This window comes from Rousettus aegyptiacus, unplaced genomic scaffold (assembly GCF_014176215.1).
Source record: "Rousettus aegyptiacus isolate mRouAeg1 unplaced genomic scaffold, mRouAeg1.p scaffold_m13_p_3, whole genome shotgun sequence".
Classification (NCBI taxonomy): domain Eukaryota; kingdom Metazoa; phylum Chordata; class Mammalia; order Chiroptera; family Pteropodidae; genus Rousettus; species Rousettus aegyptiacus.
In genome coordinates, this window is record NW_023416306.1 from 84,112,691 (window position 1) to 84,135,287 (window position 22,597).

At 32.6% G+C, this 22,597-nt stretch overlaps 1 protein-coding gene across 10 annotated transcripts in view; it reads left to right on the plus strand.

The window, feature by feature from the left end:
* The window catches only part of MYO9A (myosin IXA), a 224,161-nt gene that overhangs the window by 44,564 nt on the left and 157,000 nt on the right, over positions 1-22,597 (plus strand). For all 10 annotated transcript variants that reach the window (XM_036217683.1, XM_036217679.1, XM_036217682.1 and 7 more), the window contains exons 3-6: positions 3,079-3,173; positions 3,975-4,037; positions 15,741-15,840; positions 17,281-17,337. In XM_036217683.1, coding sequence (XP_036073576.1) covers positions 3,079-3,173; positions 3,975-4,037; positions 15,741-15,840; positions 17,281-17,337 — 315 coding nt within the window. The remainder of the gene's footprint in view (positions 1-3,078; positions 3,174-3,974; positions 4,038-15,740; positions 15,841-17,280; positions 17,338-22,597) is intronic.

Consider the following 22,597-nt stretch of genomic DNA (forward strand, 5'->3'; position numbering starts at 1 on the left):
TAAGATTAATTTTTTTTCTTTGAACAGTTTGATCATGATTTGTCCAAGTACAGATCTGTTTTAGTTCTTCGTATTTGGAGTTTATTGAGCTTCTTGGTTGTGTAATGTTTTTTGTGACATTTGGGAAGTTTTTGTCTATTCTTTGTTAAATTATTTTTTCCTTTTTGCTCTATCCTCTCCTTCTGATTTTCTCATTATACATTCCCATATCTTAATAAGTTTATTGGTGGCTCCACAGTTTCTGAAGCTTTGTTCCATTTTTTCCTGTTTCTTAGATTGGATCATCTTGATTAATTATTCAAGTTTGCTGATTCTTCTTCTTGCTCCTATCTTTACTTGAGTTCCTCAAATGAATTTTTAATTTATTTAATGTACCTTTGAACACAAGAATTCTTACAATTTTTGTAATTTCTACCTCTTAACTGAAATTCTCTATTGTTAAAGCATCTTTGTCATAATGCTCTTTAGTTGTTGGAAGAATATTTAAAATAGCTGATAAAACATCTTTGCCAAGAAAGTCCAACATCTGGATTTTGTCAGCGACAATTTCTTTTTATTATTTTTAAAAATTTTCTTATGTCCATACTTTCTTACACTTTGCATATCTCATAATTCTTTAGTGAAAACTATGCATTTTTGTTAATATAGTGTGGCAGTTCTGGAAATAAGATTTTTCCTCCTCTCAGGGTTTGTGGTGGTTGCTTTGTTATTGCTCTTTGGTTGTTCCATGACTTCTTTGCAATGTCTGTTTTCCTTTTTTTGAGTGAAGCCATCAAATTCTTTACATAGCCCAATGGTTAGATGATTAGACAGGGATTTCTTTAAATTTCCTGAAGAAATAAGGTTCCTAGCCTTTTCTACAAGGTTCTGTGTCCATGTTGGGATAACACTCAATACTTCACCGGGAAGTTGTCAACTCTTCCTTACATTTACTTCCTGTTTACATAGAGCCTCAATTGTTAACCATAGGTCTCAACTCTCTGTGAGTGTGCACACATTCCTGAGCATGTGCACAGTCCTGTACATAAACCAGTACCTTCTACATTTCCAGGAATATTTAATATTTTAGATCTTTTCAAAGTCCCTTTGTACATGTTATGAACCATCTTTTCCTTTTGAGTTGTTACTGTGTTTTTTGCCTAATCTTTTTATCACCACTTTAGGCAGTTACAGTGTTTAAACAGTTATCTGTTATTGTTTTTCACAAACACACATGAGGGAAAAAGGCTATTCTCAGTGGGTGATCTCCAAATCAGGTCAAATAAAGGTAGCTTTTTGAGGTTTTCCAAGGAAAGGCTATATAGGTCAAATTATGAAAATTGTGTCTGGGACAGAGCTTTAGTTAGTTTTAACTCTGGTCTAATCCATCCAGTGACTTCTAGGCTGCTTTTTGAAAAACTGTAATTGTAGGGTGTTGGTTTTCTTTTCAGTGTGGAATTAGGGAGAGGGAGATGGTAATTGGGTAAGTTAAAATGTCATTATGCCTATTTTTCTTACCAAGATTCAGCTATTTTCCTTCATTAAACATTCCCCTACGAAGGATTATTTCAAGCCGTTGGTTAATTTACAGAGTCATCAAAAAGTTGATTCTGACAGTTTTGCTAGTCTTATTTCTTTCATGTAAGGGAAAAGATTTTCATAGATTTTTACTTTAGCATTTCTCTGCCCTCACTCTCAATGGTCTTTTCAAGAGATTAATAAAAAATATTTTATATTTTTACTCATGTAGCTCCCATTTCAGCTATTCTTATTTCCTATGTTGATTCATATTTGAATATATCATTTCCCTCCTGCATGAAGGACTTCTTTTAATGTTTCCTTTAGTGTGGATTGCCTTAAGATGAATATTTTCAGATTTTTATATCTGAAATTGTCTTTTTCTGGCCTTATTAATGATTTATTTTTAAAGTAGATATTGAAATGTAAAGAAATAACCTTACAGAAAAATTCTATGAATTTTAAAACACATATATATTTGTATAATCATTTATATACAATCTGGATACAGAATAGTTTTACTACCCCATAAAACTCCCTCATGCTATTCCTTATCTTTATATCCTTGCCATCACCATGTATTCCCATAATTCATGAGAACTACTTGTCATTTCTTCATTGATTTTTTTTTGTTTTTCAAAATGTCATACAGATAGAATCCTGCAGTATGTAGAGTTTTGAGACTGGCTTCTCCTTTTCAGCAGTATGTCCTGTTGAATATGTATGTGAGTTCAACATGGATCCTTTCTTTAAATTTAAATTTAAATTTTATTGAGATATCACAATTAAATGTAGACATTGAAAATATACTATTCAATGATTTTTGATAAATGTACAATACACATGTAATCACCATCGTACAATCAAGCTATAGAATATTTTCATTACCCCTTGTGCCCCTTTGTAGAAATTTTCTAACCCACATCCATTTCCAGACGACTTACGATCTACTACTTGTTATTCTTTGTCTTTTCTAGAATTTCGTATTATAATGTGTACTCTTGTGCCTGGTTTCTTCCCTTGACATAATGTTTGATACTTGTCTGTATCAGTAATTCATCTTTATTGTTGGATAATATTTCATTGCATGGTATAGATTTTAGGTAACAATTGAAGAAGACTGTATTTTTTATTGTTTTTAAATAGTAGTGTAGCTTTGTTTTAAGTAGATGTCATAAAGTGTAGTACATTATGTAATGATACTTCTTTTATACTATTGTAAAATTATAATTATTTTGACATAATTATTTTTTACCTAGCTCTTTATTTCAGTTTAGAATTTTTTAAAATACATATATAAATGTGTTAAGAAAATTTGCTGGCTCAAGAATGTGAAATTGGAATCTGAATTTTTAATGAGCATTAAGTTATTAAAATTATGTTTTATTTTATAAATAGCATAAAATATTACCTTCTTGGTTTTATGTCACTTATTAGTTGCTCACTTTTACTTTATCTGAACTATATGAGTCTAAAGGTAGAGTTGCTTTTCTGCTATCTCTGTAGCATTGTGTCCCTGAGCTAACCTAAGCAGGATTTTACATTTTTTAAAAATGAAATGATAATTTTTTATTTTGACAGGCCTTTGGAAATGCAAAGACCGCTCATAATAACAATTCAAGTCGTTTTGGCAAGTTTATTCAAGTAAATTACCAAGAAACAGGCACTGTACTTGGGTAAGTAGCAATAGTAGGCTTTGCAGCATGTTTATATTTTCATTATTGCCCCTATATAAATCATAGATTGTTCATTTGCTCTTTAATGAGAATAGTGACATTGATGTCTGTATTAAATTTTTTTCCTTTCAGCTCATTTTTTTTTCTTTTGGAAACGTTCAAACCTGAGAAAAGTTTTAAGAATAGTGTAACATTCATACACCCTTAACTTAGATTTATTAATCATTGTTAATAATTTGCTGCATTTGCTTTACTCCCAACATTATGCATACATTCATTTTTAAAAATTGTTTATAAGTGAGTTGAGCATATAACTTGACCCTATAATTACTGTATTTCCTAAAGCAACCACAACCACACTTTCCTACATAATACTATTATTATACTCAAATTTAATTTTGTTACACCGTTTCTTATTATATAGTCTATGATCAGAGTCCTTTGGTTGTATCAAGAATATTCTTTATAACTTTTGTTTTTAATTAATAGACTTTATTTTCATAGCAGTTTTAGGTTCATGACAAAAATAAGTACCTCTTCGCCCTATCCCCCAATTTCCACTATTAATAATATCTTGAATTAGTGTGCTGCTTTGAAATTCTGACTTTATTTTGCTTTATTGAAAGCAAACAAAAGAGTTATGAGTTTATGAATTTAATGTGGATAACACTATAACAGTGGCCATAACAGTTATTATGATCTGGATAGTATTCTTTATGCTTTTCTATCTTCTCTGAAAAAATATGTCTACTTTATATTAAGCTTTATTATTTATATCAACCAATTTTATTTTTCTTCTAGTGCCTATGTTGAAAAATATCTACTGGAGAAGTCTAGACTTGTTTATCAAGAGCATAATGAACGGTATGTATTTCCTTTTGTTTAATTAAATCAAATTAATTAATGCACATAGACTTTTAGGATCTTTTTATATTATCACCTTTAATTCAATTTATACCTTGCACAGCTTTACATATAATTGCTATTTCTGTCATGGGCAGAACAGTATACTTTTTCTGAGGCTGCTAGGAGATTTTTTAAATAGGTATAAAGAACTCTTGCCCTTTCTAAATTAGACTATCAGAAGAGGAAAACAGTAGTATCTGTGCTCTTTGTGAGCGTTGTGCCTTTGGACCTTTTTCAGGTTCTAGTGTTCTTTTTCTAATTTGAGAAAAGCTTTTTACTTAAGCTCTTAATTTCATAATAATATTTGAGGTATATGGGACTTCAGAGATGATATATGTTTATAACCTCCTTCAGGTGAAGATAACACATATTAGAGAGGTAAATGATTTGCTTCATGTTACAGTGAGGAAAAATTAAGAGCTAGAGTTTAAAGTTAAATAGACCTTCATATTCAAATATCGAATATACCTTTGGCCTCTCACTTCTCTCCTTCTGAGATTTTTATTCTCATTTTACAGAGACAAAACTATCCCGGAATTGTTTAGAGGATCAAATGAAATAACATTTATAAAATGCTTAGTATAATCCTTATATATATGTTCAGTAATTAATAACTAACGTCATCATAATGAATCACCTGTAAGGTTAGGACTAGAACTCAGACTTTTCTATTAATTTTTTTGTGGCTAGCAGAAGAGAAAATCTGAGTTAGTAGTGCTTCAAAATGAAGAGAGGAGAGTTTCAGGAAGACAATAGCTTCATAAAGACCTGCAGAGCTAATGGGTACTGCTATTTGAAGGTTATCATTAACTTTTTCTAATACGTTTTAATGGAGTGATAGGGATATTAGCCTGGTTTTCTTGTTTTTGAACAGTCAATGGGAGGGAAGATTCAGAGCTATAAACTGATTCTCTGTTGTGTTGCTAGATTCAATTTACAGATGTATATATAATCCTTATTATATGTTGCTGGATTCGGTGTGCTAGTATTTTGTTGAGGATTTTTTGTGTCTGCATTTCTAAGAGATATTGCTGTAAGGTTTTTCTTCTTTAAATGTTTGGTAGAAGTTACCAAAGAAACTATCTGGTTCTGGGTTTTTATTTGTGGGAAGTTTTTTTTTTTTTAGTTTTTATGTTTCTGGGAATTTGTTCACTTCATCTAGGTTATCTAATTTTTTGGTAAAATATTGTTTATTGTTAGTATTCCCTTATGATCTTTTTTTTTATTTCTGTAAGATTGGTAGTAATGTCCCCCTTTTCATTCTTGAGTTTGAGATTCACCACTGTCTTATCTTGTTCCAGATGCTGTAACAAAATACCACAGACTAGATAGCTTACAAACAACAGAAATTTATTTCTTATAGTTCTAGAAGCTGGGAAGTCTAAGATCAAGATGCCAGCATGATTGCATTCTTGAGAACCCTCTTCCTGGGTCCTCACATGGTGGAAGGGGGTGGTTAGGGAGCCCAGTGGGATCTTTTATAAGAGCACTAATCCCATTCATGAGAGTTCTGCCCTCATGACCTAATCACCTCTCAAGGGCCGCATGTCCTAACCATCACCTTTTAGAGTTAGAATTTCAACATAGGAGTTTGAGGAGTTTACATTCAGGCAATAGCAGTACTCTGCTTTTAGGTCAGTTTAGATAAATTCGTCAATTTTGATGGTCTTTACGAAGGACTGATTTTGATTTCATTGATTTCCTCCCTTTTTTTCCTATTTCCAATTTTATTTCTGTTCTCATGCTTATTACTTCCTTCTTGCTTTGAGTTCAGTTTGCTCTTCACTCCCCTGCCTACCCCTTTCTTCCCCCCGGCTCCCGCCACTATTTTCTTAAAGTGGTTGGTCAGGTTATAGATTTGAGATCTTTTTAAGTATGGGTTTACAGCTATAAACTCCCACTGAATGCAGCTTCATTTGTTTCCCATGTTTTAGTATGTTGTATGTATGTTTTCATGCAATTAAATGTATTTTCTAACTTTCTGTGTAAGTTTTTCTTTGACCCATTGGCTATTTAGGAGTGTGTTGAATTTCTACATATTTGTGAATTTTGGACACTTGTTATTGATTTCTAATATCATTGTAAGATGGGCAGAGAACATACTCTGTATGATTTCAGTCCCCTTAAATTTTTTGAGACTTGTTTTGTAGTTTAAATTGGCTATCCAGGGGAGTATTCCATGGGTGCTTAAGAAAATATGTATCTTGCTGCTCTTGGGTGAAGTATTTAGTAGATGTCTATTAGGTCTAGTTGGCATTTAGTATTTTCCAGGTCCTCTTTTCCCTTGTTGATCTTATGTCTAGTTGTTCTATTCATTATTGAAAGGAGGTGGAGGGGGGGCTGTCTAAATAGAATCTCAGTACTATTGTTGAATTGCCTATTTTTTTCTTCAGTTCCTTTAACTTTCACTTTGTGTATTTTGGGGCTCTGTTTTCAGATGTATGTATATTTAGAATTGTTATATCTTCTTGACAGATTGGTCCTTTTGTCATTATAAAATGACTTTTGCATGTAGTAAAAATTGTTGTCTTAAAGTGTTTTATCTAAGTGTAGACACTTCGGCTTTTGGTTACTGTTTGCATGGTATCTTTTGCATCCTTTTACTTGTAACCTATTCGTGTTTTTGAGGCTGTAGTGTGTGTCTATTGTAGAAAGCATGTAGTCAGACCTTTTTAAAAAAATCCTTTCTGCCAGTTATCCGCCCTGAGACTAGAGTATTTAAATCTGCTTTTATTTGGTGTAATTACTAGATAGAATTTATGAATACTGTGTAGCTACTTGTTTTGTATGTGTTTTTATATTTTTGTTCCTCTATTATTGCCTTGTTTTGTATCAAGTAGATGTTTCTAGTGTACCATTTTAATTTAATTGGTGTTTCTTTTATTATACAGTTTACCTTTGAAAAACATGGGTTGAACAGTGTGGGTCTCCTCATACGCAAATTTTTTCAATATAAATACATAGTGTTATAAATGTGTTTTATTTTGCTTATGATTTTCTTAATAACATTTGCTTTTCTCTAGTCTACTTTATGAATACAGTATATAATACATATAACGTACAAAATATGTGTTGACTGTTTATGTTATCAATAAGACTTCTGGTCAACAGTAGGCTATCAATAGTTAAGTTTCTGGGGAGTCAAAAGTTAATGTGTGGATTTTCCACTTTGCAGTGGATTGAGATCTGTAAACCCTGTGTTGTTCAAGGGTCAGCTGTATAGTTCTTGAGTTATTTTCTTAATGGTTGCCTTGGCGATTGAAGTTAACATTTTAACAATTTGGCTTGGATTGTAACAACTTAATTTTGATAGTTTACAAATAACTTTGCTGCTACGTAATTCTGTTCCTTTCTCTCTTCTTTGCGTTGTTATTGCCTTACACATTACATTATTATAGTAGTAGATCTATCAGTACAGATTTATAATTATTGCTTTTTGCATATGTCCTAAAAATGAGGAACAAAAGTGTTAAAAAATAAACTTATACTATCTTTTATATTTACCTATGTAGTTATCTTTACTCGTGCTGTTTATTTTTTCATGTTTAATTAAATCTTGTCTAGTCTCTTTTCATTTCAGTCAGTAAAACTTCCTTTAGGCATTGCCTGCAGTGATCTTCTAACCATGAAGTTTCTAAAGTTTTGTTTATCTGAGAATGCCCTAATTTCTCCTTTATTTTTAAAGGATTGTTTTGCTGGATCTGTAATTTTTGATCGATAGTTTTTCCCTCTCAGTACTTTGAATTCGTTATCATTCTGCCATGGTTCTTGAAGAGAAATAAGTTGGTAAACTTATATTAGGATTTCTTGAGGCATTTCTCTTATGGTTCTTGGAAAATTTTGATTTTTGTCTTTCAATAATCTTGATTTGTCTAGGTTTGGATCTCTTTGAATTTTCCTCCCTGAAATTTGTTGAGTTTCTTAGATGTGCATATTAGTGTTATTCATTAGATTTGGGTATCTTTTGGTCATTGTTTCAAATCTCTGCTTCTTTCTTTCCTATAATTGGGTCTTCTATCGTGGATATATTGGTGCCCCACATTATGCATGTGTTGATTCTGCTTAAGGATGTTCCATGGAACTCTGAAACTGTTCATTTTTCTTCATTTTTTCCTGTTCCTCAGACTAGTCTCAATTGATCTATCTTTATGTTCACTGCTTCCTTCTTTTGTTTGTTCAGATCTGATGTTGAGCTCCTCTAGTTTTTCATTTTATAACTAAACTATATTTTCAACTCTAAAATTACTTTTAATATAAATTATTTTTTTCAATTTTAAAAAATATTCATTTGTGTGTGTGTGTGTGTGTGTGTGTGTTTATTATGGTAACATTGGTTAATAATATCCAGTAAATTTCAAGTGTACAATTTAACAATAAGTCATATATTTATTACATTGCATGTTCAGTGTCCATAGATAGATTTCTCTGTTACTACATATTTGACCCCTTTCATCCCACCTACATACTTCCTACCCCAACCTTCTGGTAACCACTAGTCTATTGTCCATGTCCATTGGTCTCTGTTTGTCATGTTTGTTTGTTGCTTTTAGGTTTATATCCCACAAATAAGTGATGTCATGTGGTTTTCAGCTTTTTCTGTCTGGCTTCTTTTGCTTAGCATGATTATCTCAAGGCCCATCCATGTTGTTGCAAATGGCAGTATTTCATCTCTTCTTAGAACTGAGTAATATACCATTGTATATATGTACCACATCTTCTTTATCCAGTCCTCTATCATAGGACACTTCGGTTGTTTCCATCTCCTGGCCACTGTGAATAATGCTGTTATAAACATCGGTGTGTAAATATCTTTTCGGATATATGTTTTTATGTCTTTGGGGTAAATACCCAGTAGAAGGATTGCTGGACCATATGGTAGATCCATTCTTAGTTTTCGAGGAACCTCCATATTATTTTCCATAGTGGCTGTACCAATTTGCAGTCCCAGCAGCAGTGTATGAGGGTTCCTTTTTGTCCACACCCTCTCTAACACTTGTTATTACTTGTCCTGTTGATTATAGCTATTCTATCACGTGTGAGATGGTATCTCATTGTGGTTTTGATATGCATTTCCCTAATCACTAGTGATGTTGAACATTCTTTTATAAGTTTGTTGGCCATTTGTATGTCTTCTTGGGAGAAGTGTCTGTGCCGGCCCTCTGCCAATTTTTTAATTGGATTTTTTTTTGTTGTTATTGAGTCATATGAATTCTTCATATATTTTGGATATTAGGTCCTTATCAGAGGCATTGCTTGCAAATATATTTTCCAATTCAGATGGTTCTATTTTTACCTTGTCGATGATTTCTTTTGTTGAGCAGAAGCTTTTTAGTTTGATGTAGTCCCATTTATTTATTTTTGCTTTTACTTGCCTTTGAGGTCAAATTCATAAAATACTCTTTAAGTCCAAGGTCCATGAGTTAAGTTCCTATGTTTTTTTGTATGCAATTTATTGTTTCAGATCTTCTTTTCAGGTCCTTAATCCATTTTGAGTTAATTTTGGTATATGATGATAGACAATAGTCTAGTTTCATTCTTTCTCAGGTGGCTTTCTAGTTTTCCCAGCACCATTTATTGGAGAGGCTTTCTTTTCTCCACTGTATGTTTTTGGCTTTTTTGTCAAAAATTATTTGCCCATATAAACGGGGGTTTACTTCTGGACTTTCAATTCTGTGCCACTGCTCAGTGTGTCTGTTTTTATGCCAATTTCATGCCATTTTGATTATCGTCACTTTGAAGTATAATTTGAAGTTGGACTTAGTGATACCTTCAGCCTCATTTTTTCTTCTCAGGATGGCTTTAGTGTTTCGTGGTCTTTCGTGCTTCTATACAAATCTGATGATTTTTTTGTTCTATTTCTTTTAAAAGTGTCAATGAGATTTTGATGGGGATTGCCTTAAATCTATATAATGCTTTAGGTAATAAGGTCATTTTAACTATGTTAACTCTTCCAAGAACATGGAGTATCTTTGCATTTCTTTGTGTCTTCAATTTCTTTTAGTAGGGTCTTATAGTTTTTCATTTATAGGTCCTTCACATATTTCATTAGATTTATTTCGAGGTATTTTGTTCTTTTTGTTGCAGTCGCAAAAGGAATTATTTTTTCCACTCCTTTTTCTGACAGTTTATTATTAGAGTATAGGAACGTTGTGGATTTTTGAACATTGATTTTGTATACCAGAAACTTTACCGTATTTGCTTATTGTTTCTAGTTGTGTTCTTGTGGAGTCTTTAGGGATTTCTGTATAGAGAATCATGTCATCCACAAATAGTGACAGTTTGACTTCTTCATTTCCTTTTTGGATGCCTTTTATATATTTTTCTGGTCTGCACTCGCTAGGACCTCCAATGTTATATTGAATAACTGTGGCGATAGTGGACAGCGTTACCTTGTTCCTGATCTTAGAGGAACGGTTTGTAATTTTTCACCATTATATTTAGTGTTGGCTGAGGGTTTTCTTATATGGCCTTTATTATGTTAAGGTACTTTTCTTCTATACTGATTTTGTTAAGGGTTTTGATCATAAATGGGTGCTGTATCTTGTCAAAGGCTTTTTCTGCATCTATTGATAATGATCATTTGATTGTTTATGTGGTGTATCTCATTTATTGATTTGTATATGTTACACTATCCCTCTGGTGCCCCTGGGATGAAGCCCACTTGATTGTAGTGTATAATCTTTTTAATATGTTACTGTATTCGATTTGCTAGTATCTTATTTAGGATTTTTGCATCTGTGTCCGTAAGAGATATTGGTCTGTAGTTTCCTTTTTTTGTGTTATCTTCACCAGGTTTCAGTATCGGTAATATTCACCTCATAAAATGAGTGGGGAAGTATTGCCTCCTCTTTGATTTTTTGGAAGAATTTGAGGAGAATAGGTATTAAATCTTTGAATGTTTAGTAGAATTCACTGGTGAAGACTTTTACTTTTTGGTAAGTTTCTGATGATTGTTTCAATTTCTATACTGTTGATTGGTCTATTTAGATTTTTTAGTTCTTCTTGAATCAGTCTAGGAAGGTTGTATTTTTTTAAGTACTGGTCCATTTCTTCTAGGTTATTAAATTTGGTGCTATATACTTTTTCATAGTATTCTTGTATGATCCTTTGTATTTCTGCAGTGTCAGTCGTAATTTCCCCTCTTTCATCCCCAATTTTGTTTATTTGTGTCCTTTCTCTTTTTTCTGTAGTGAGTCTAGCCAGGGGTTTTTCACTTTTATTAAATTTCTCAAAGAACCCGCTCTTTATTGCATTTATTTTTTTCTGTTGTTCTTTGTTTTAATTTTTTTTTTTATTTTCTGCTCTAATTTTGATCATTTCTTTCCTTCTGCTGACTTTAGGCTTCATTTGTTCCTTTCTAGTTTTTTAAGATGAAGCGATAGGTTGTTTATTTGGGCTCGTTCTTGATTTCGAAGATAGGCCTATAATGATATGAACTTTTCTTTTATGACCACTTTTGCCATGTCCCAAAAGTTATAGGTTGTATTATCATTATCATTTGGTTCTATTATCTCTTGATCTCTCTTTTTATTTCTTCTCTGACTCAGTCATTCTTCAGCAGCATGTTGTTTAATCTGCATGTATTTGTGGTTCTTCCCACTTTCTTTTTACAGTTGATCTCTAGTTTCAAAGCATTATGATCTGAGAATATGGTTGGTGTGATTTCAACCCTCTTATAGATGTTGAGGCTATCTCTATGTCCCAGTTTGTGGTTGATTCTTGAGAATGTTCCATGTGCACCAGAGAAGAATATATAAGCAGCTGTTTTGGGATGAAAGGCTCTGTAAATGTCAGTTACACCCAGTTGGCTTGTGTCATTTAAGTGTGTTATTTCCTTACTGATTTTCTTTTTGAATGACCTGTCCATATCCGACAGGGGGGTGTTTAGGACCCCTACTATAATAGTTTTTGTCTGTTTCTCTCTTCAGTTCTATTAGTAATTGCTTTATATATTTCAGGGCTCTGTAATGGGAACACAGATTGTAATAAGTGTTGTATCTTCTTGGTGTATGATTCCCTTTATCGTTATGAAATGTCCCTCAGTATCTTTCTTTACCTTTTTTATTTTGAAGTCTATTTCATCCGATATTAGTACCGCTATTCTCACTATTTTCCGAATGCCATTGCTTGAAATATTATTTTCCACCCTTTCACTTTGAATCTGTATTTGTCTTTGGAACTGAGATGTGTCTCCTGTAGGCAGCATATAGTTGGGTTCTGTTTTTTGATTCATTCTGCAGCTCTGTGCCTTTTTATTGGTGAATTCAGTCCATTTACATTTAGGGTGATTATTATGAGGTTTTCCTATAGCCATTTATCTTTTGCTTTCTTGTAGCTCTGTGTTTGCATTGATTCTTTGTCCTTGCATTTCTGTGTGTTTTGCTTGGGTTTTGTGGATTTTCTGTTAGGTACTTCAGTTCTGTATCTTTGGTGTGTGGTTATCATTACAAATATGTAAAGGATAGTTGTATGTATATCTAGTAGTCTATTTTCTTCTACATGTGCCTTATCTCTTTTCCCCCTTGTGAATTTGGTTCTTTGAATCCTCCCCTTTTCTGTTATCATTGTCTCAGTTTATCCCTATGTATGCTGAATGTTCATTACTATTTTGCAGTGGCAAGTCTATTATTGCTTAAAATTAGAATACCGTGTTCTTAATAATGGTTGCACTACTCTGCTTCTGTTTGCCTGCTAGTTGCCTTACTCATAGTTGTGTTTATTTTGTTTTGTTTTGGTTGTTTTGTTTTAGATTGGCTGACCCCTTTCAGTATTTCCTACAATACAGGCCTCATAGTGGAGAATTCTCTCAGTTTTTGTATGTCTCAAAAGGGCGTTATTTCTCTTTCATATCTAAAGGATAGCTTTGACTCGCAATTCCTTTCATTTAATAGTTTGAATATTTGATTCCACTCCTTTCTGGCTTGTAAGGTTTGTGCTGAGAAGTCCGACGATAATCTAATGGATTTTTCTTTATAGGTTACTGTCTTCTTTTCCCCGGCTGCCCTGAGAATTCTTTCTTTGTCATTAATTTTTGATAATTTTAATATAATGTTTCTTGGAGAAGGGGTGTATTTCCTTTCCTGATGTTATCATTTAGTTCTTGTATTTCTTTTTCATTATTATTATTTCTTCAGTCTCATTTTCCTTCTGAATTATTTCTAGATTTCTGTCTTTGATATTACTGACTCTTCCCTTCATTTGGTCGACTCTCTTTCCCAAGCTTACTATTTCATTCTTCATCTCTTTTAGTGTGTTCTTCAGCTCCAGAAGTTCTATTTGGTTCTTTTTCAGGATTTCATTTTCTTTGCTAAAAAACTCATTCTGCTAATCTTATTGTTTTCTCATCTCCTGGAATTGTTGATATGAATTATTTTGGATCTCACTGAGTTTTTTCAGAAGTACCGTCCTGAATTCTCTGTCATTTAAGTTGCATATTTCTATGTCTTCTAGCTTATTTTCTGGAGATTTTTCTCTTTCTGAGCTGCCTTGTCATTTTGGTTTTTCATGGTGTTTAATGCACTATTTCTCTAACGGGGCATTAATGGAAGTGTATTCTGCTTTTTTTCTTTCCCCAGAAAGGTTTATTATATAAAGATCTCTCTTTAGCCTGTCACTAAGAAGGCGTTTTTCTTTTGATTTCCGTTAGGTGGCACCTAAGCCTCTTGGATCCCTGCGTTGAGCCTTAATAATGCCTTTTTTTTCCCTCTTATAAATGTTTAATCACAGTTGCTACCCTTCATCTCAGTCCCTGTCAGTGTTAGTAACAGTTTCGGCACCGTTTGCCTAAATTCCCCTGGGACTCTGTGGTGTTCGGTCTTGGAGGATATGGAGTGGTGCTGTCTGGTTTGGCGCATGTGAGTTTTTGTAGCTCAGCCTCTTGTTTGGCAACCGCGGGCAAGTGATAATTAGCTGTTGCTTCTTTGCTGTTGGTCCCTGCTTTGTTTTCTTCTCTGATCCCTGGGCTTCACTGCTGCGCGAAGCTCACAGAGCTCTTAGGCAGGGCAGCTCAGAGAATTGGCCACAACTTCTTACGTTTGGTTCTGACCTATGGTAGCTTTCATGCGCAGATCACTTGCTCAGTTGTGCTCATGTGCAGGTTGGGTATTATTTGTTGTGTTTTAGATGTTCAGCTTATTGTTATTTCTAGGGTAGAGATTTGGGGACATCTCAGATTTTGTCATGCTTCTGACATCGCTCTCTCCTTTTTAATTTTTTGATAAGTCCTGTATACTTATTGATAGTCTCTAGATAGCATTCTCATATTTTCCTCTAAACATGGTTTTTTATAAACATGGTTTACTTTAGTTCTTTGGACATATTTAAAACAGTCGATAAAAAGTGTCGTCTAGTAAGTAATGTCTGAGTTTCCTCAAAGACAGTTACTATTGTCTTTTTTCCTTTGTATATGCTTTACCATCTTGCTTCTTTGCATGCCTCATAAGTTTTTGTTGGATTATTGGACATTTAAAATAATCACATGGCAGCTCAGAAGATGAGATGCTCCTCCTTCTAGGATTTGTGGTGGTGGTTTTGTTATTGCTCTTTGTTTCTTGGCTTTTCTGAACTATCTTTGTGAGGTCTGTATTCTTTAAGTATGACTGTTGAAGTATATCTACTTGGTTAGCTAATGATTAAACAGAGGTTTTCTTAAATGCTTGGAAGTAGTAAGCTTCTTAGTCTTTGGCTCAGGAAACTTCATGTGTGTACTAGGCCATGCATTTAATACTCAAGTAGGCATTTTATAGTTCTGCTTTAACTTTGCAGACCTTCAATGTTAGCCAGAAGTGAGAGCTTAGTACCTCCTTCAGTCTTTGCTGAGCTGATGTGCGGCCCTGCACATTTGCACAGCCTTATGCATGCACATGACCATCTAGATTCCCAGGAATATATTGGAGCTTTTCAAAGCCTGTGTATAGAGATATCTCATTTCTCAGCTCTTTCCTTTATGTTTTTGGTGAGCCCATTGTTTGCCCCAGCATTTATCCATTGCTTTGGACAGAGACATGTTTAAAAAATTGTTTATAATTGTTTTCTATAAATGCCTCTGGGGAAAAGATTTTCACAGTGGGTTAACTATGGGTCAGGTCAAATAAAGACAGTTTCGAACATGGCTTCTTCCAGGAAACCATCAGATAGTTAAAATGATGATATTGCTCAGGGAACAAGGCTGTGAATGAGCTCCAGCCCTGTTCTGCCCTCTTTTGGAGGCTGCCAGGTTTCTAGTGTTCATTATGATTCTGAACTGTTGGTTTTGAAGGCTACCATGGATCTGATGAGCAGGAGATGGAATAGAACAAGTTAAAAGGCCACAAAACTTATTGTTTTTACTGAGAAATCAGCTGTTTTTCTTACATAAACACCTCTGGAATTCTGTAAACTTTTGGTTAATTTCCACAGTTCTAAAAAGTTGATTTTGCCAAATGTACTAGTTTTCTATTGGTTTTTGGAGGAATTTTCATCCAAAGCATCATTTTATTTCATAGTACTTAAATATTGAATTTATCACCTAAATTCAATACGTGCGAAACAAGCTAATAGTTGCATGTATGCATTCGATACAAGCTAAAACATTTTACTAATTAATGTTTGCTCTTTTTCCTGTTAAATGATAGCTATATAGGTCGTGATCATTATAAATCCATATTTCTTTGTGTCCAACAGGAACTACCATGTGTTCTATTACCTCCTGGCAGGAGCAAGTGAAGAAGAGAGATTAGCATTTCATCTTAAACAACCAGAAGAATATCATTATCTCAATCAAGTAAGAGTTCATGGAAACCATATTGAAATGTAGGGCATTATTAAAGTTTTGCTCTTGAGAAAAGTATTTTCCTAGTACTTTATTTTCCAAATCTGGTAATGGATATTAACTAGCATTTTCATATACATAATGTAAAAATTGCATGATGCAGTTCTCAAATTTAAATTATTATTACTCTCATGAGTTTTAAAAGATTCATTATATGTATGCCTTTTGCTTCTGGTGAGGCTAAGAGGATAATAAACTGTTTATAGGTATTCCCATGTGAGAAAAATGGTTTACTCTTTCTAAAGTGATTTACTTTTTACAGGCCATGAATGTTAAATGTTAGTAATGTTTAATGCTTGTTCTTTGGCAAAGGATTACTTGAAACTTTATTTGCATGTTTTGAAATCTAATTAAAGTATTTCTTTACATGACAACTATGATTTTGACTTATAGTATGATTATTTTTGTAATTTAGTGATCCCATTAACTACTCAATATGAAATTCATCAAGGAAATGACTTAGAGAATTCGTATCTTACCTTGAAACTCACAATACACTCCTAAACTTCAGTAATAAGGAGTAATTGTCACAACTTTTCATTACATTGTTTTTTTTTTTTAAGTTTATTATTCATCATGTTAGCAGACATTCTGAAACTAATATTAATGGAATTGGTATGACAGATCATTTGAATAACACATTATCTCTCTTTTTTTAAAATTGTTTGAGGCAAGATGTATTGTTTATGGTAATTTAAAACCCTTATGAAGGATTTGTAAGCAAATTTACACTTTGATAATGGCTCAAAGATTGTATGTATTTTAGGTTATGAAAGTATACAACATGCTGTATAACTGATGTTTCTTAATTTTGAAATGACATTTAAACAAACATAACTTTGTATTAATATATTGAGAATTTAAAAATTACTCAACTTCCTAATATACTAGGCAATTCATACTATATAGAATTAAGATTTTTTTTTAACAAAAAGTGGTTTAGCTTCTGAGTTTTACTCTCCCCTGTTTAAACAATTTGCATTTTATTTGTGTGATTAAATATTTTCCTTTTTTAAAAGTAATAGTTGACCATAAATGAGCTGATAGTTGTTAGTATTTGAGAAATTCTGAATTTATTACTGTTCTTCCAGATATTTTTGTAGTCATTGGCCATATCTTACATATTCTCGTCATGTGATCAGTATGCGTAGAATGTGGGACTCAGAGGGTAATAAAAATCTTGGGCACAGGACAATAGCAAGTATGGATTAGTTATAATAATATATGATCTCCAAGAATCTGAACGTTTACCTAGTTGTTTCTTGTTTTATGCTGCTATACAAAATAACTTTCTTTGGATTGCAGCAGTGATACCTGAACACTTTATCTAAGAGATAATTAGAGAAGTGTAATAACCATTACTTCTACCTAACTAATCTGCCTTACTTTCAGATAACAAAGAAACCCCTCAGACAGAGCTGGGATGATTATTGCTATGACTCTGAGCCGGTCAGTACAAATACCTACTCTGTGTTCCTGTTCAGGACGCTTACCTTGCTCATTTGTATCTATGTGATGACTTAGAAAGAAAATCAGCTGACATACGAAACAATTTAGGAAAGAAGATAAATCAGTTTAATTTCTTTGATTTATTTTGTATATGTATGGTTTTGTATATGTATGGTTGATTAAAAACCCATCAATTTTCATTTTTTAATTTTTTTCTGCCAACATTTAGTCTATATTCAGTATTTATTTTGAAAATTAATAAATTGATTGCTTTTCTGATTTCAGCATATATGGTAGATCCTTTTGAACTACATATTTTTTGTTTACATTTTATTTTTTTCAATTAATTTTTAGTGGTTTCATTACTCACATGAGTAGTAGTCTTTATTTTTTTTTTTAAGTTATACTCTTCCTGTTTTATGTGTCAGTTAACAGTGTTTTATATAATGAATATATGTATAGTTTTTCTTTGGTTCTTCTTTAATAGAAAAAGAGACTTTATGTGATTTTCTAAATATTGAAAATTGAAATTCCTATAAATAAGATTATTTTACATTTTAAATTAACTAAGGGCATATATGACGTAATATAAAATGAGTAGGTAAATTTAGCTTTATTTGTTATATTTTATAGGGACAAATATACAAGTATATAATCATAAAAAGAGCACAAAACTTTTCCTTCCCTTTAGTTTGCAATTAGGTCAGATATAAAAGACTGAATAAACACACTCATCTATATATATATTTATGAACTAATGAACTAAATTATTAACTATTCCTTCTGGAAACATGGCATGTCTTAGTCCTTGCTTTGTATAACCATGATTTTAATTCTCATTGCATGTGATTATAAAGTCCACTAAATTACAAAATGAGCCCATTTCAGAGTTGAAAAAGATTAGCGATTATGGATATTTTTTCCTTCAAAATTTAATTACATTACCATTTTATAATAAACCAGATAATTTATGGTTTCAGATTTAACATTTTGAAAAACAAATTTTAGACATTTAAATTATAGATCCTGAAAACTTTCAGTAGAAAAATTTCATGTTGTTTTGGTACTCTTGAGAGGCTTCCATCTTTCACTTAGTATACCAAGTGACTGTGTCTCATTAGACAGTAGGTAGGAGACCTGGAAATTCATGGCTGATATAAGACTTGTTGCCTGTACAGAGCTTATAATGATATCGTGAACCGATCTGCTATTCTTTAGGTAGTCTAAGTAATGCTTAAGAATTTTGGCTTTGAAGTAGACAGACATGACTTGAATACTGGCTCATCCACCCACTAATTTTGAGAACCTGAGCAGGTCACTTAATTCTCTTGTTTCCATCATTTATCTAAGGGGTTAATAATGGTCTTTATCCTAACTTTCATGAGTATTAAATTAGACAGTGCATGTAAACAGCTTGATAGAGTGCACAATAAATGTTTTCACCATTGCTGCCACCATTGGAATCATCATTATCCATCTTTTTCTTTTAGAAAGACTTTGTAGCCATACTCTACTATTCTGTTAACATCACTGCTTGTTGTGTTTTAAAATCTGTTATAGTTTGAACTTTGATTAATTTCTCTTGCTTTTCCTTACAAGTTAATTAATAAAGGCAAGCAGTTAGTCTGAGCATCTTCAGTTTGTTCTTTACTCTTAGCTGTATGTTTGAGGTAGACTAAACTTTGTTTCTTTCTGAATTATTAGAACTTATGTGACTAGCATTATAGGAAGAGAGGATTATAAAGGACTGTTCTGCCACTTGTTCCGTATTGTTTATCATACATTTTATGGAATTATATAAACAATCCCAATGGGAACTATAGTGAGAACATGACTTTTAACAGGGGACCCTGTTGCCCATTGTTTTATGGTGAATTAATTCCTTTTAAAGGTTATCCTTTTAAATAAGCTCAGGCAACCACTGTTGATTGGGGCAGAGATAGATATTAGTTTGGACACCCCTGTCATTTAGGTGAATTATTTAACCTCTGAGTCTATTTTTTCCCCTAAAAATGTTCATATAATTAATTCATACATACCCATAATTATCTCCTTGTATTTTTGAGAATTTCGTGAGATTATATATGTCAAATGATTCTCATATTGACTCCCACATGCGGAATATATTTAGTAAATGCTAACTTCCCTTCTTTAAATGGTAATAATCTATTTAAATAGTTTTATTTCAAAGCTAGTTTTGAATAACTTCATTGTAAAGGGTTATTCTCAACTTAATTTTTTTATTTTTCCAAACCAAGTTTTGAATGATTTTAGGGTCCAACAAACTACCAGGCGCAGAGTTTTAATGAGAATTGTCACAATAAGTCTTGGGATACTGTCATGTCCACCATGCTGCAGAGGGATTAGAATTTACTATCTTGTTGAGATCAAGTTCATATTCTGGTCATTACTACCTATATAGGAATCCGAATGTGTAGTACCTGGCAGCTGTTTTCCCATGGGGTAGACCTGCTGCAGTACAGGTAGATCCTGATGCAGCTTGGGCAGGATCCTTGAATTCATGATATTTCCATTTTTTTCTATTTTAAGTATTTTACAGCATAAAGACTCCTCCTATCATTCTCTGACAGTTTGTAGTTAGTCTCTCAAATATTGTCTTTCTGGCTTTACTCTTCACCCTGTGCCAGTCGAATATAAAGTCTGCATGCTGCACAACATTTTTGCATATGTTTTTCCACTTAAAAACCACTTTAACATCCATATTATATTTGATCATTATAAAACCCCTGGTTGTAATTAGTATGATTACCTTGTAACATATATATGTATATATGTACACATACACACATACATATATATACACACATACACACATATATACATATATATGTGTAGATATATTTAAATGATCTCCAGTATCTTAACTAATTCTCAAAGTCAGTTATTCTGATTTATGTCCTGCACTATCAACTGGTAGTTATAAAAAGAGCGATTTTCCAAATACCATTCAAAAAACTATAGACAGCATGGGAAAAAAAAGTCTAATTTCATTATATCTTTTACTTTCTCTCCCTCATACTCACATTAAATGCCTATGATCTGCCAGGCTTATCCTGTGTACTTTTAAATGAGAAAGGCTTCTCATCATTTTATACAAAGGGGAAGAAGGCAGATAGCATGAAAGAACAATTTGGTGTGAGTTAGTTCTCTGCTTTTTTCTTTGAACCTTACCAGTTCATTGTTCTCTAAATGACCCCCAACAGCCAGTATTTGTATTTTGGTGCCTGAAGGCTTTTTCTCAGAACCCTGGCCTTTGTGCTCTTACAGGTAGGAATTAACGGTTTATTACCCGCCCACCCCTTGCCAGAAGTCTTCCACCAGTGACCAATGGGAGATGGTACCTAAATACTTCAGCCCTCTCAACTTTTGTGTGTTTTATATATATTGTCTCCCAGAGATTACTTTGGGATTAAACTCCAGTTACCTGCTGTAGTATCTACTTTAAAATTGGACCCTGTTTAGGCTACGTTGTCTTCCCTATTTTACTTTCCCCATCCCCCTGCTAATTGTACTAAGTCTAGATCTCAAGTTCTGATTTGGTAGATTAATCCATCCTTAGCTTTCTTAATACACTTGTTATCAGGGAAACAGTTAAGTACACATTTTAAAATTTAAAATTTATAATTGTGGTTTTGGTGTTCACGAAGGAGACTTTTCTGAAGTATTTCTGAAAAACAGTTGATTATGGATAACAGCAAATATAAATTATTTATATTTTGGTGCTTTCAGTTTACTTTCTCAGTATTGTATATACATTGTTATATTCATTTTGAGAACAGATAAAAAGCTATCAGTTATAAGGATCATTGCCATATCATTGAGTTTACACTTGTTAAAGAAAAATGCTTACTAAGTTATAAAATGGATGAGCTGTTTGTAGTTTGGGGGAAAGAGAAGCCAAGAGCATTTTTAAAAACTTTACTATAGATAAAAAAATGTTAAAATTTTTTAGTGAGTCGGACATTGTCATGTCTGTGGAAGTGTGTCTTAAAATTGTTTACCAAACATTTTATAGGCAGAAAATTAAATGCATGGGTTCTCAGAAAGAAATCTTGAAGCGAATTAAAAATGTAGAACTATGCATGTGTACTTTTCCATATAGATAATAAATATATTTTAAAGAACACTCTAAACTGTAATATTTAACTTCAAACTAGCTAGATATATTCACTAACTCATTCTTATGGTTTCTGAAGTAGGTTGTCCATGGTAAATGCTTGATAAATACTTCTTAAAAAATTAATGAGCACTTTATTTCTCAAGAAGGAATGTTTTATTCCATTCTACTGAATGGAATCCAGTAATTCCATTATTATTCGGTAATTTGGTGATTGTATATTTATTTCTATAATTGCCTACTTTCAGCTTGGCATTGACTTGGAGGTCTGCAGTGACTACAACAGATAACAGTTCATGCATTTATTGAGTACTTGATACAACATTCCATAGGAAGATAGGCATTACAAAAGTAAATATGTGTGAGGAGGTTTTTGAAAATAAAAGTGTAATGGACTGTGAGAACATATACTAAGGAATTTAAAGACTTATTTGTTCAGTGTTAATGTTTTGACTTTTTTGGGAACTGAAACAGAAAGATTATTCTAAAAAAGTAATATTTTTTTTAATCTGGTAATTCACAACTATTTTTATCGACTCATTTGATGTGTGTTCTTTGCAGGTTTTTATGCTTTCACATATACTTCTTTCTTTTGCTAATTGATTACCATGTTTGCATTATTTTCTTAGGAACTATTTGTATCTAATATCCATATAACGTAAACATGTTTATCATATTTATATAGGCTCCAATTCTCAACTAAATTTCTTCTAAAATTTATTTTTATGTCCCAGGATCTGGTTCAGTGACTTGCATATGCATAAGCATTTATTAAATATTAGTTGAATAAGTAACACTTGTTTGTCCAATTGAGCCCTTTTAAATGCTTTGGGTCTCCAAAACACTTTAGAACCACTCAAAATCAAAATTAGTATAATAAGTTACTTTTGAGATTCTTGCCTTGGTGTTGATTATGAAAGGGGAAAAAAAAGTAACTTACTGGTATTTAATAGGTATCTGTTTAGTTTGCATACCTGTAGTAAGATAAAAGGTCTAATGAATTTGACTTTAAATATTTCACCAGCTCTAATTTTTATACATCAGTATACTTTTCTAAAATTACTGTATTTCTTCTGAGTGGCTTATGTTAGTTTTCAGTAGGTAATATTGATTCCCTCCCCT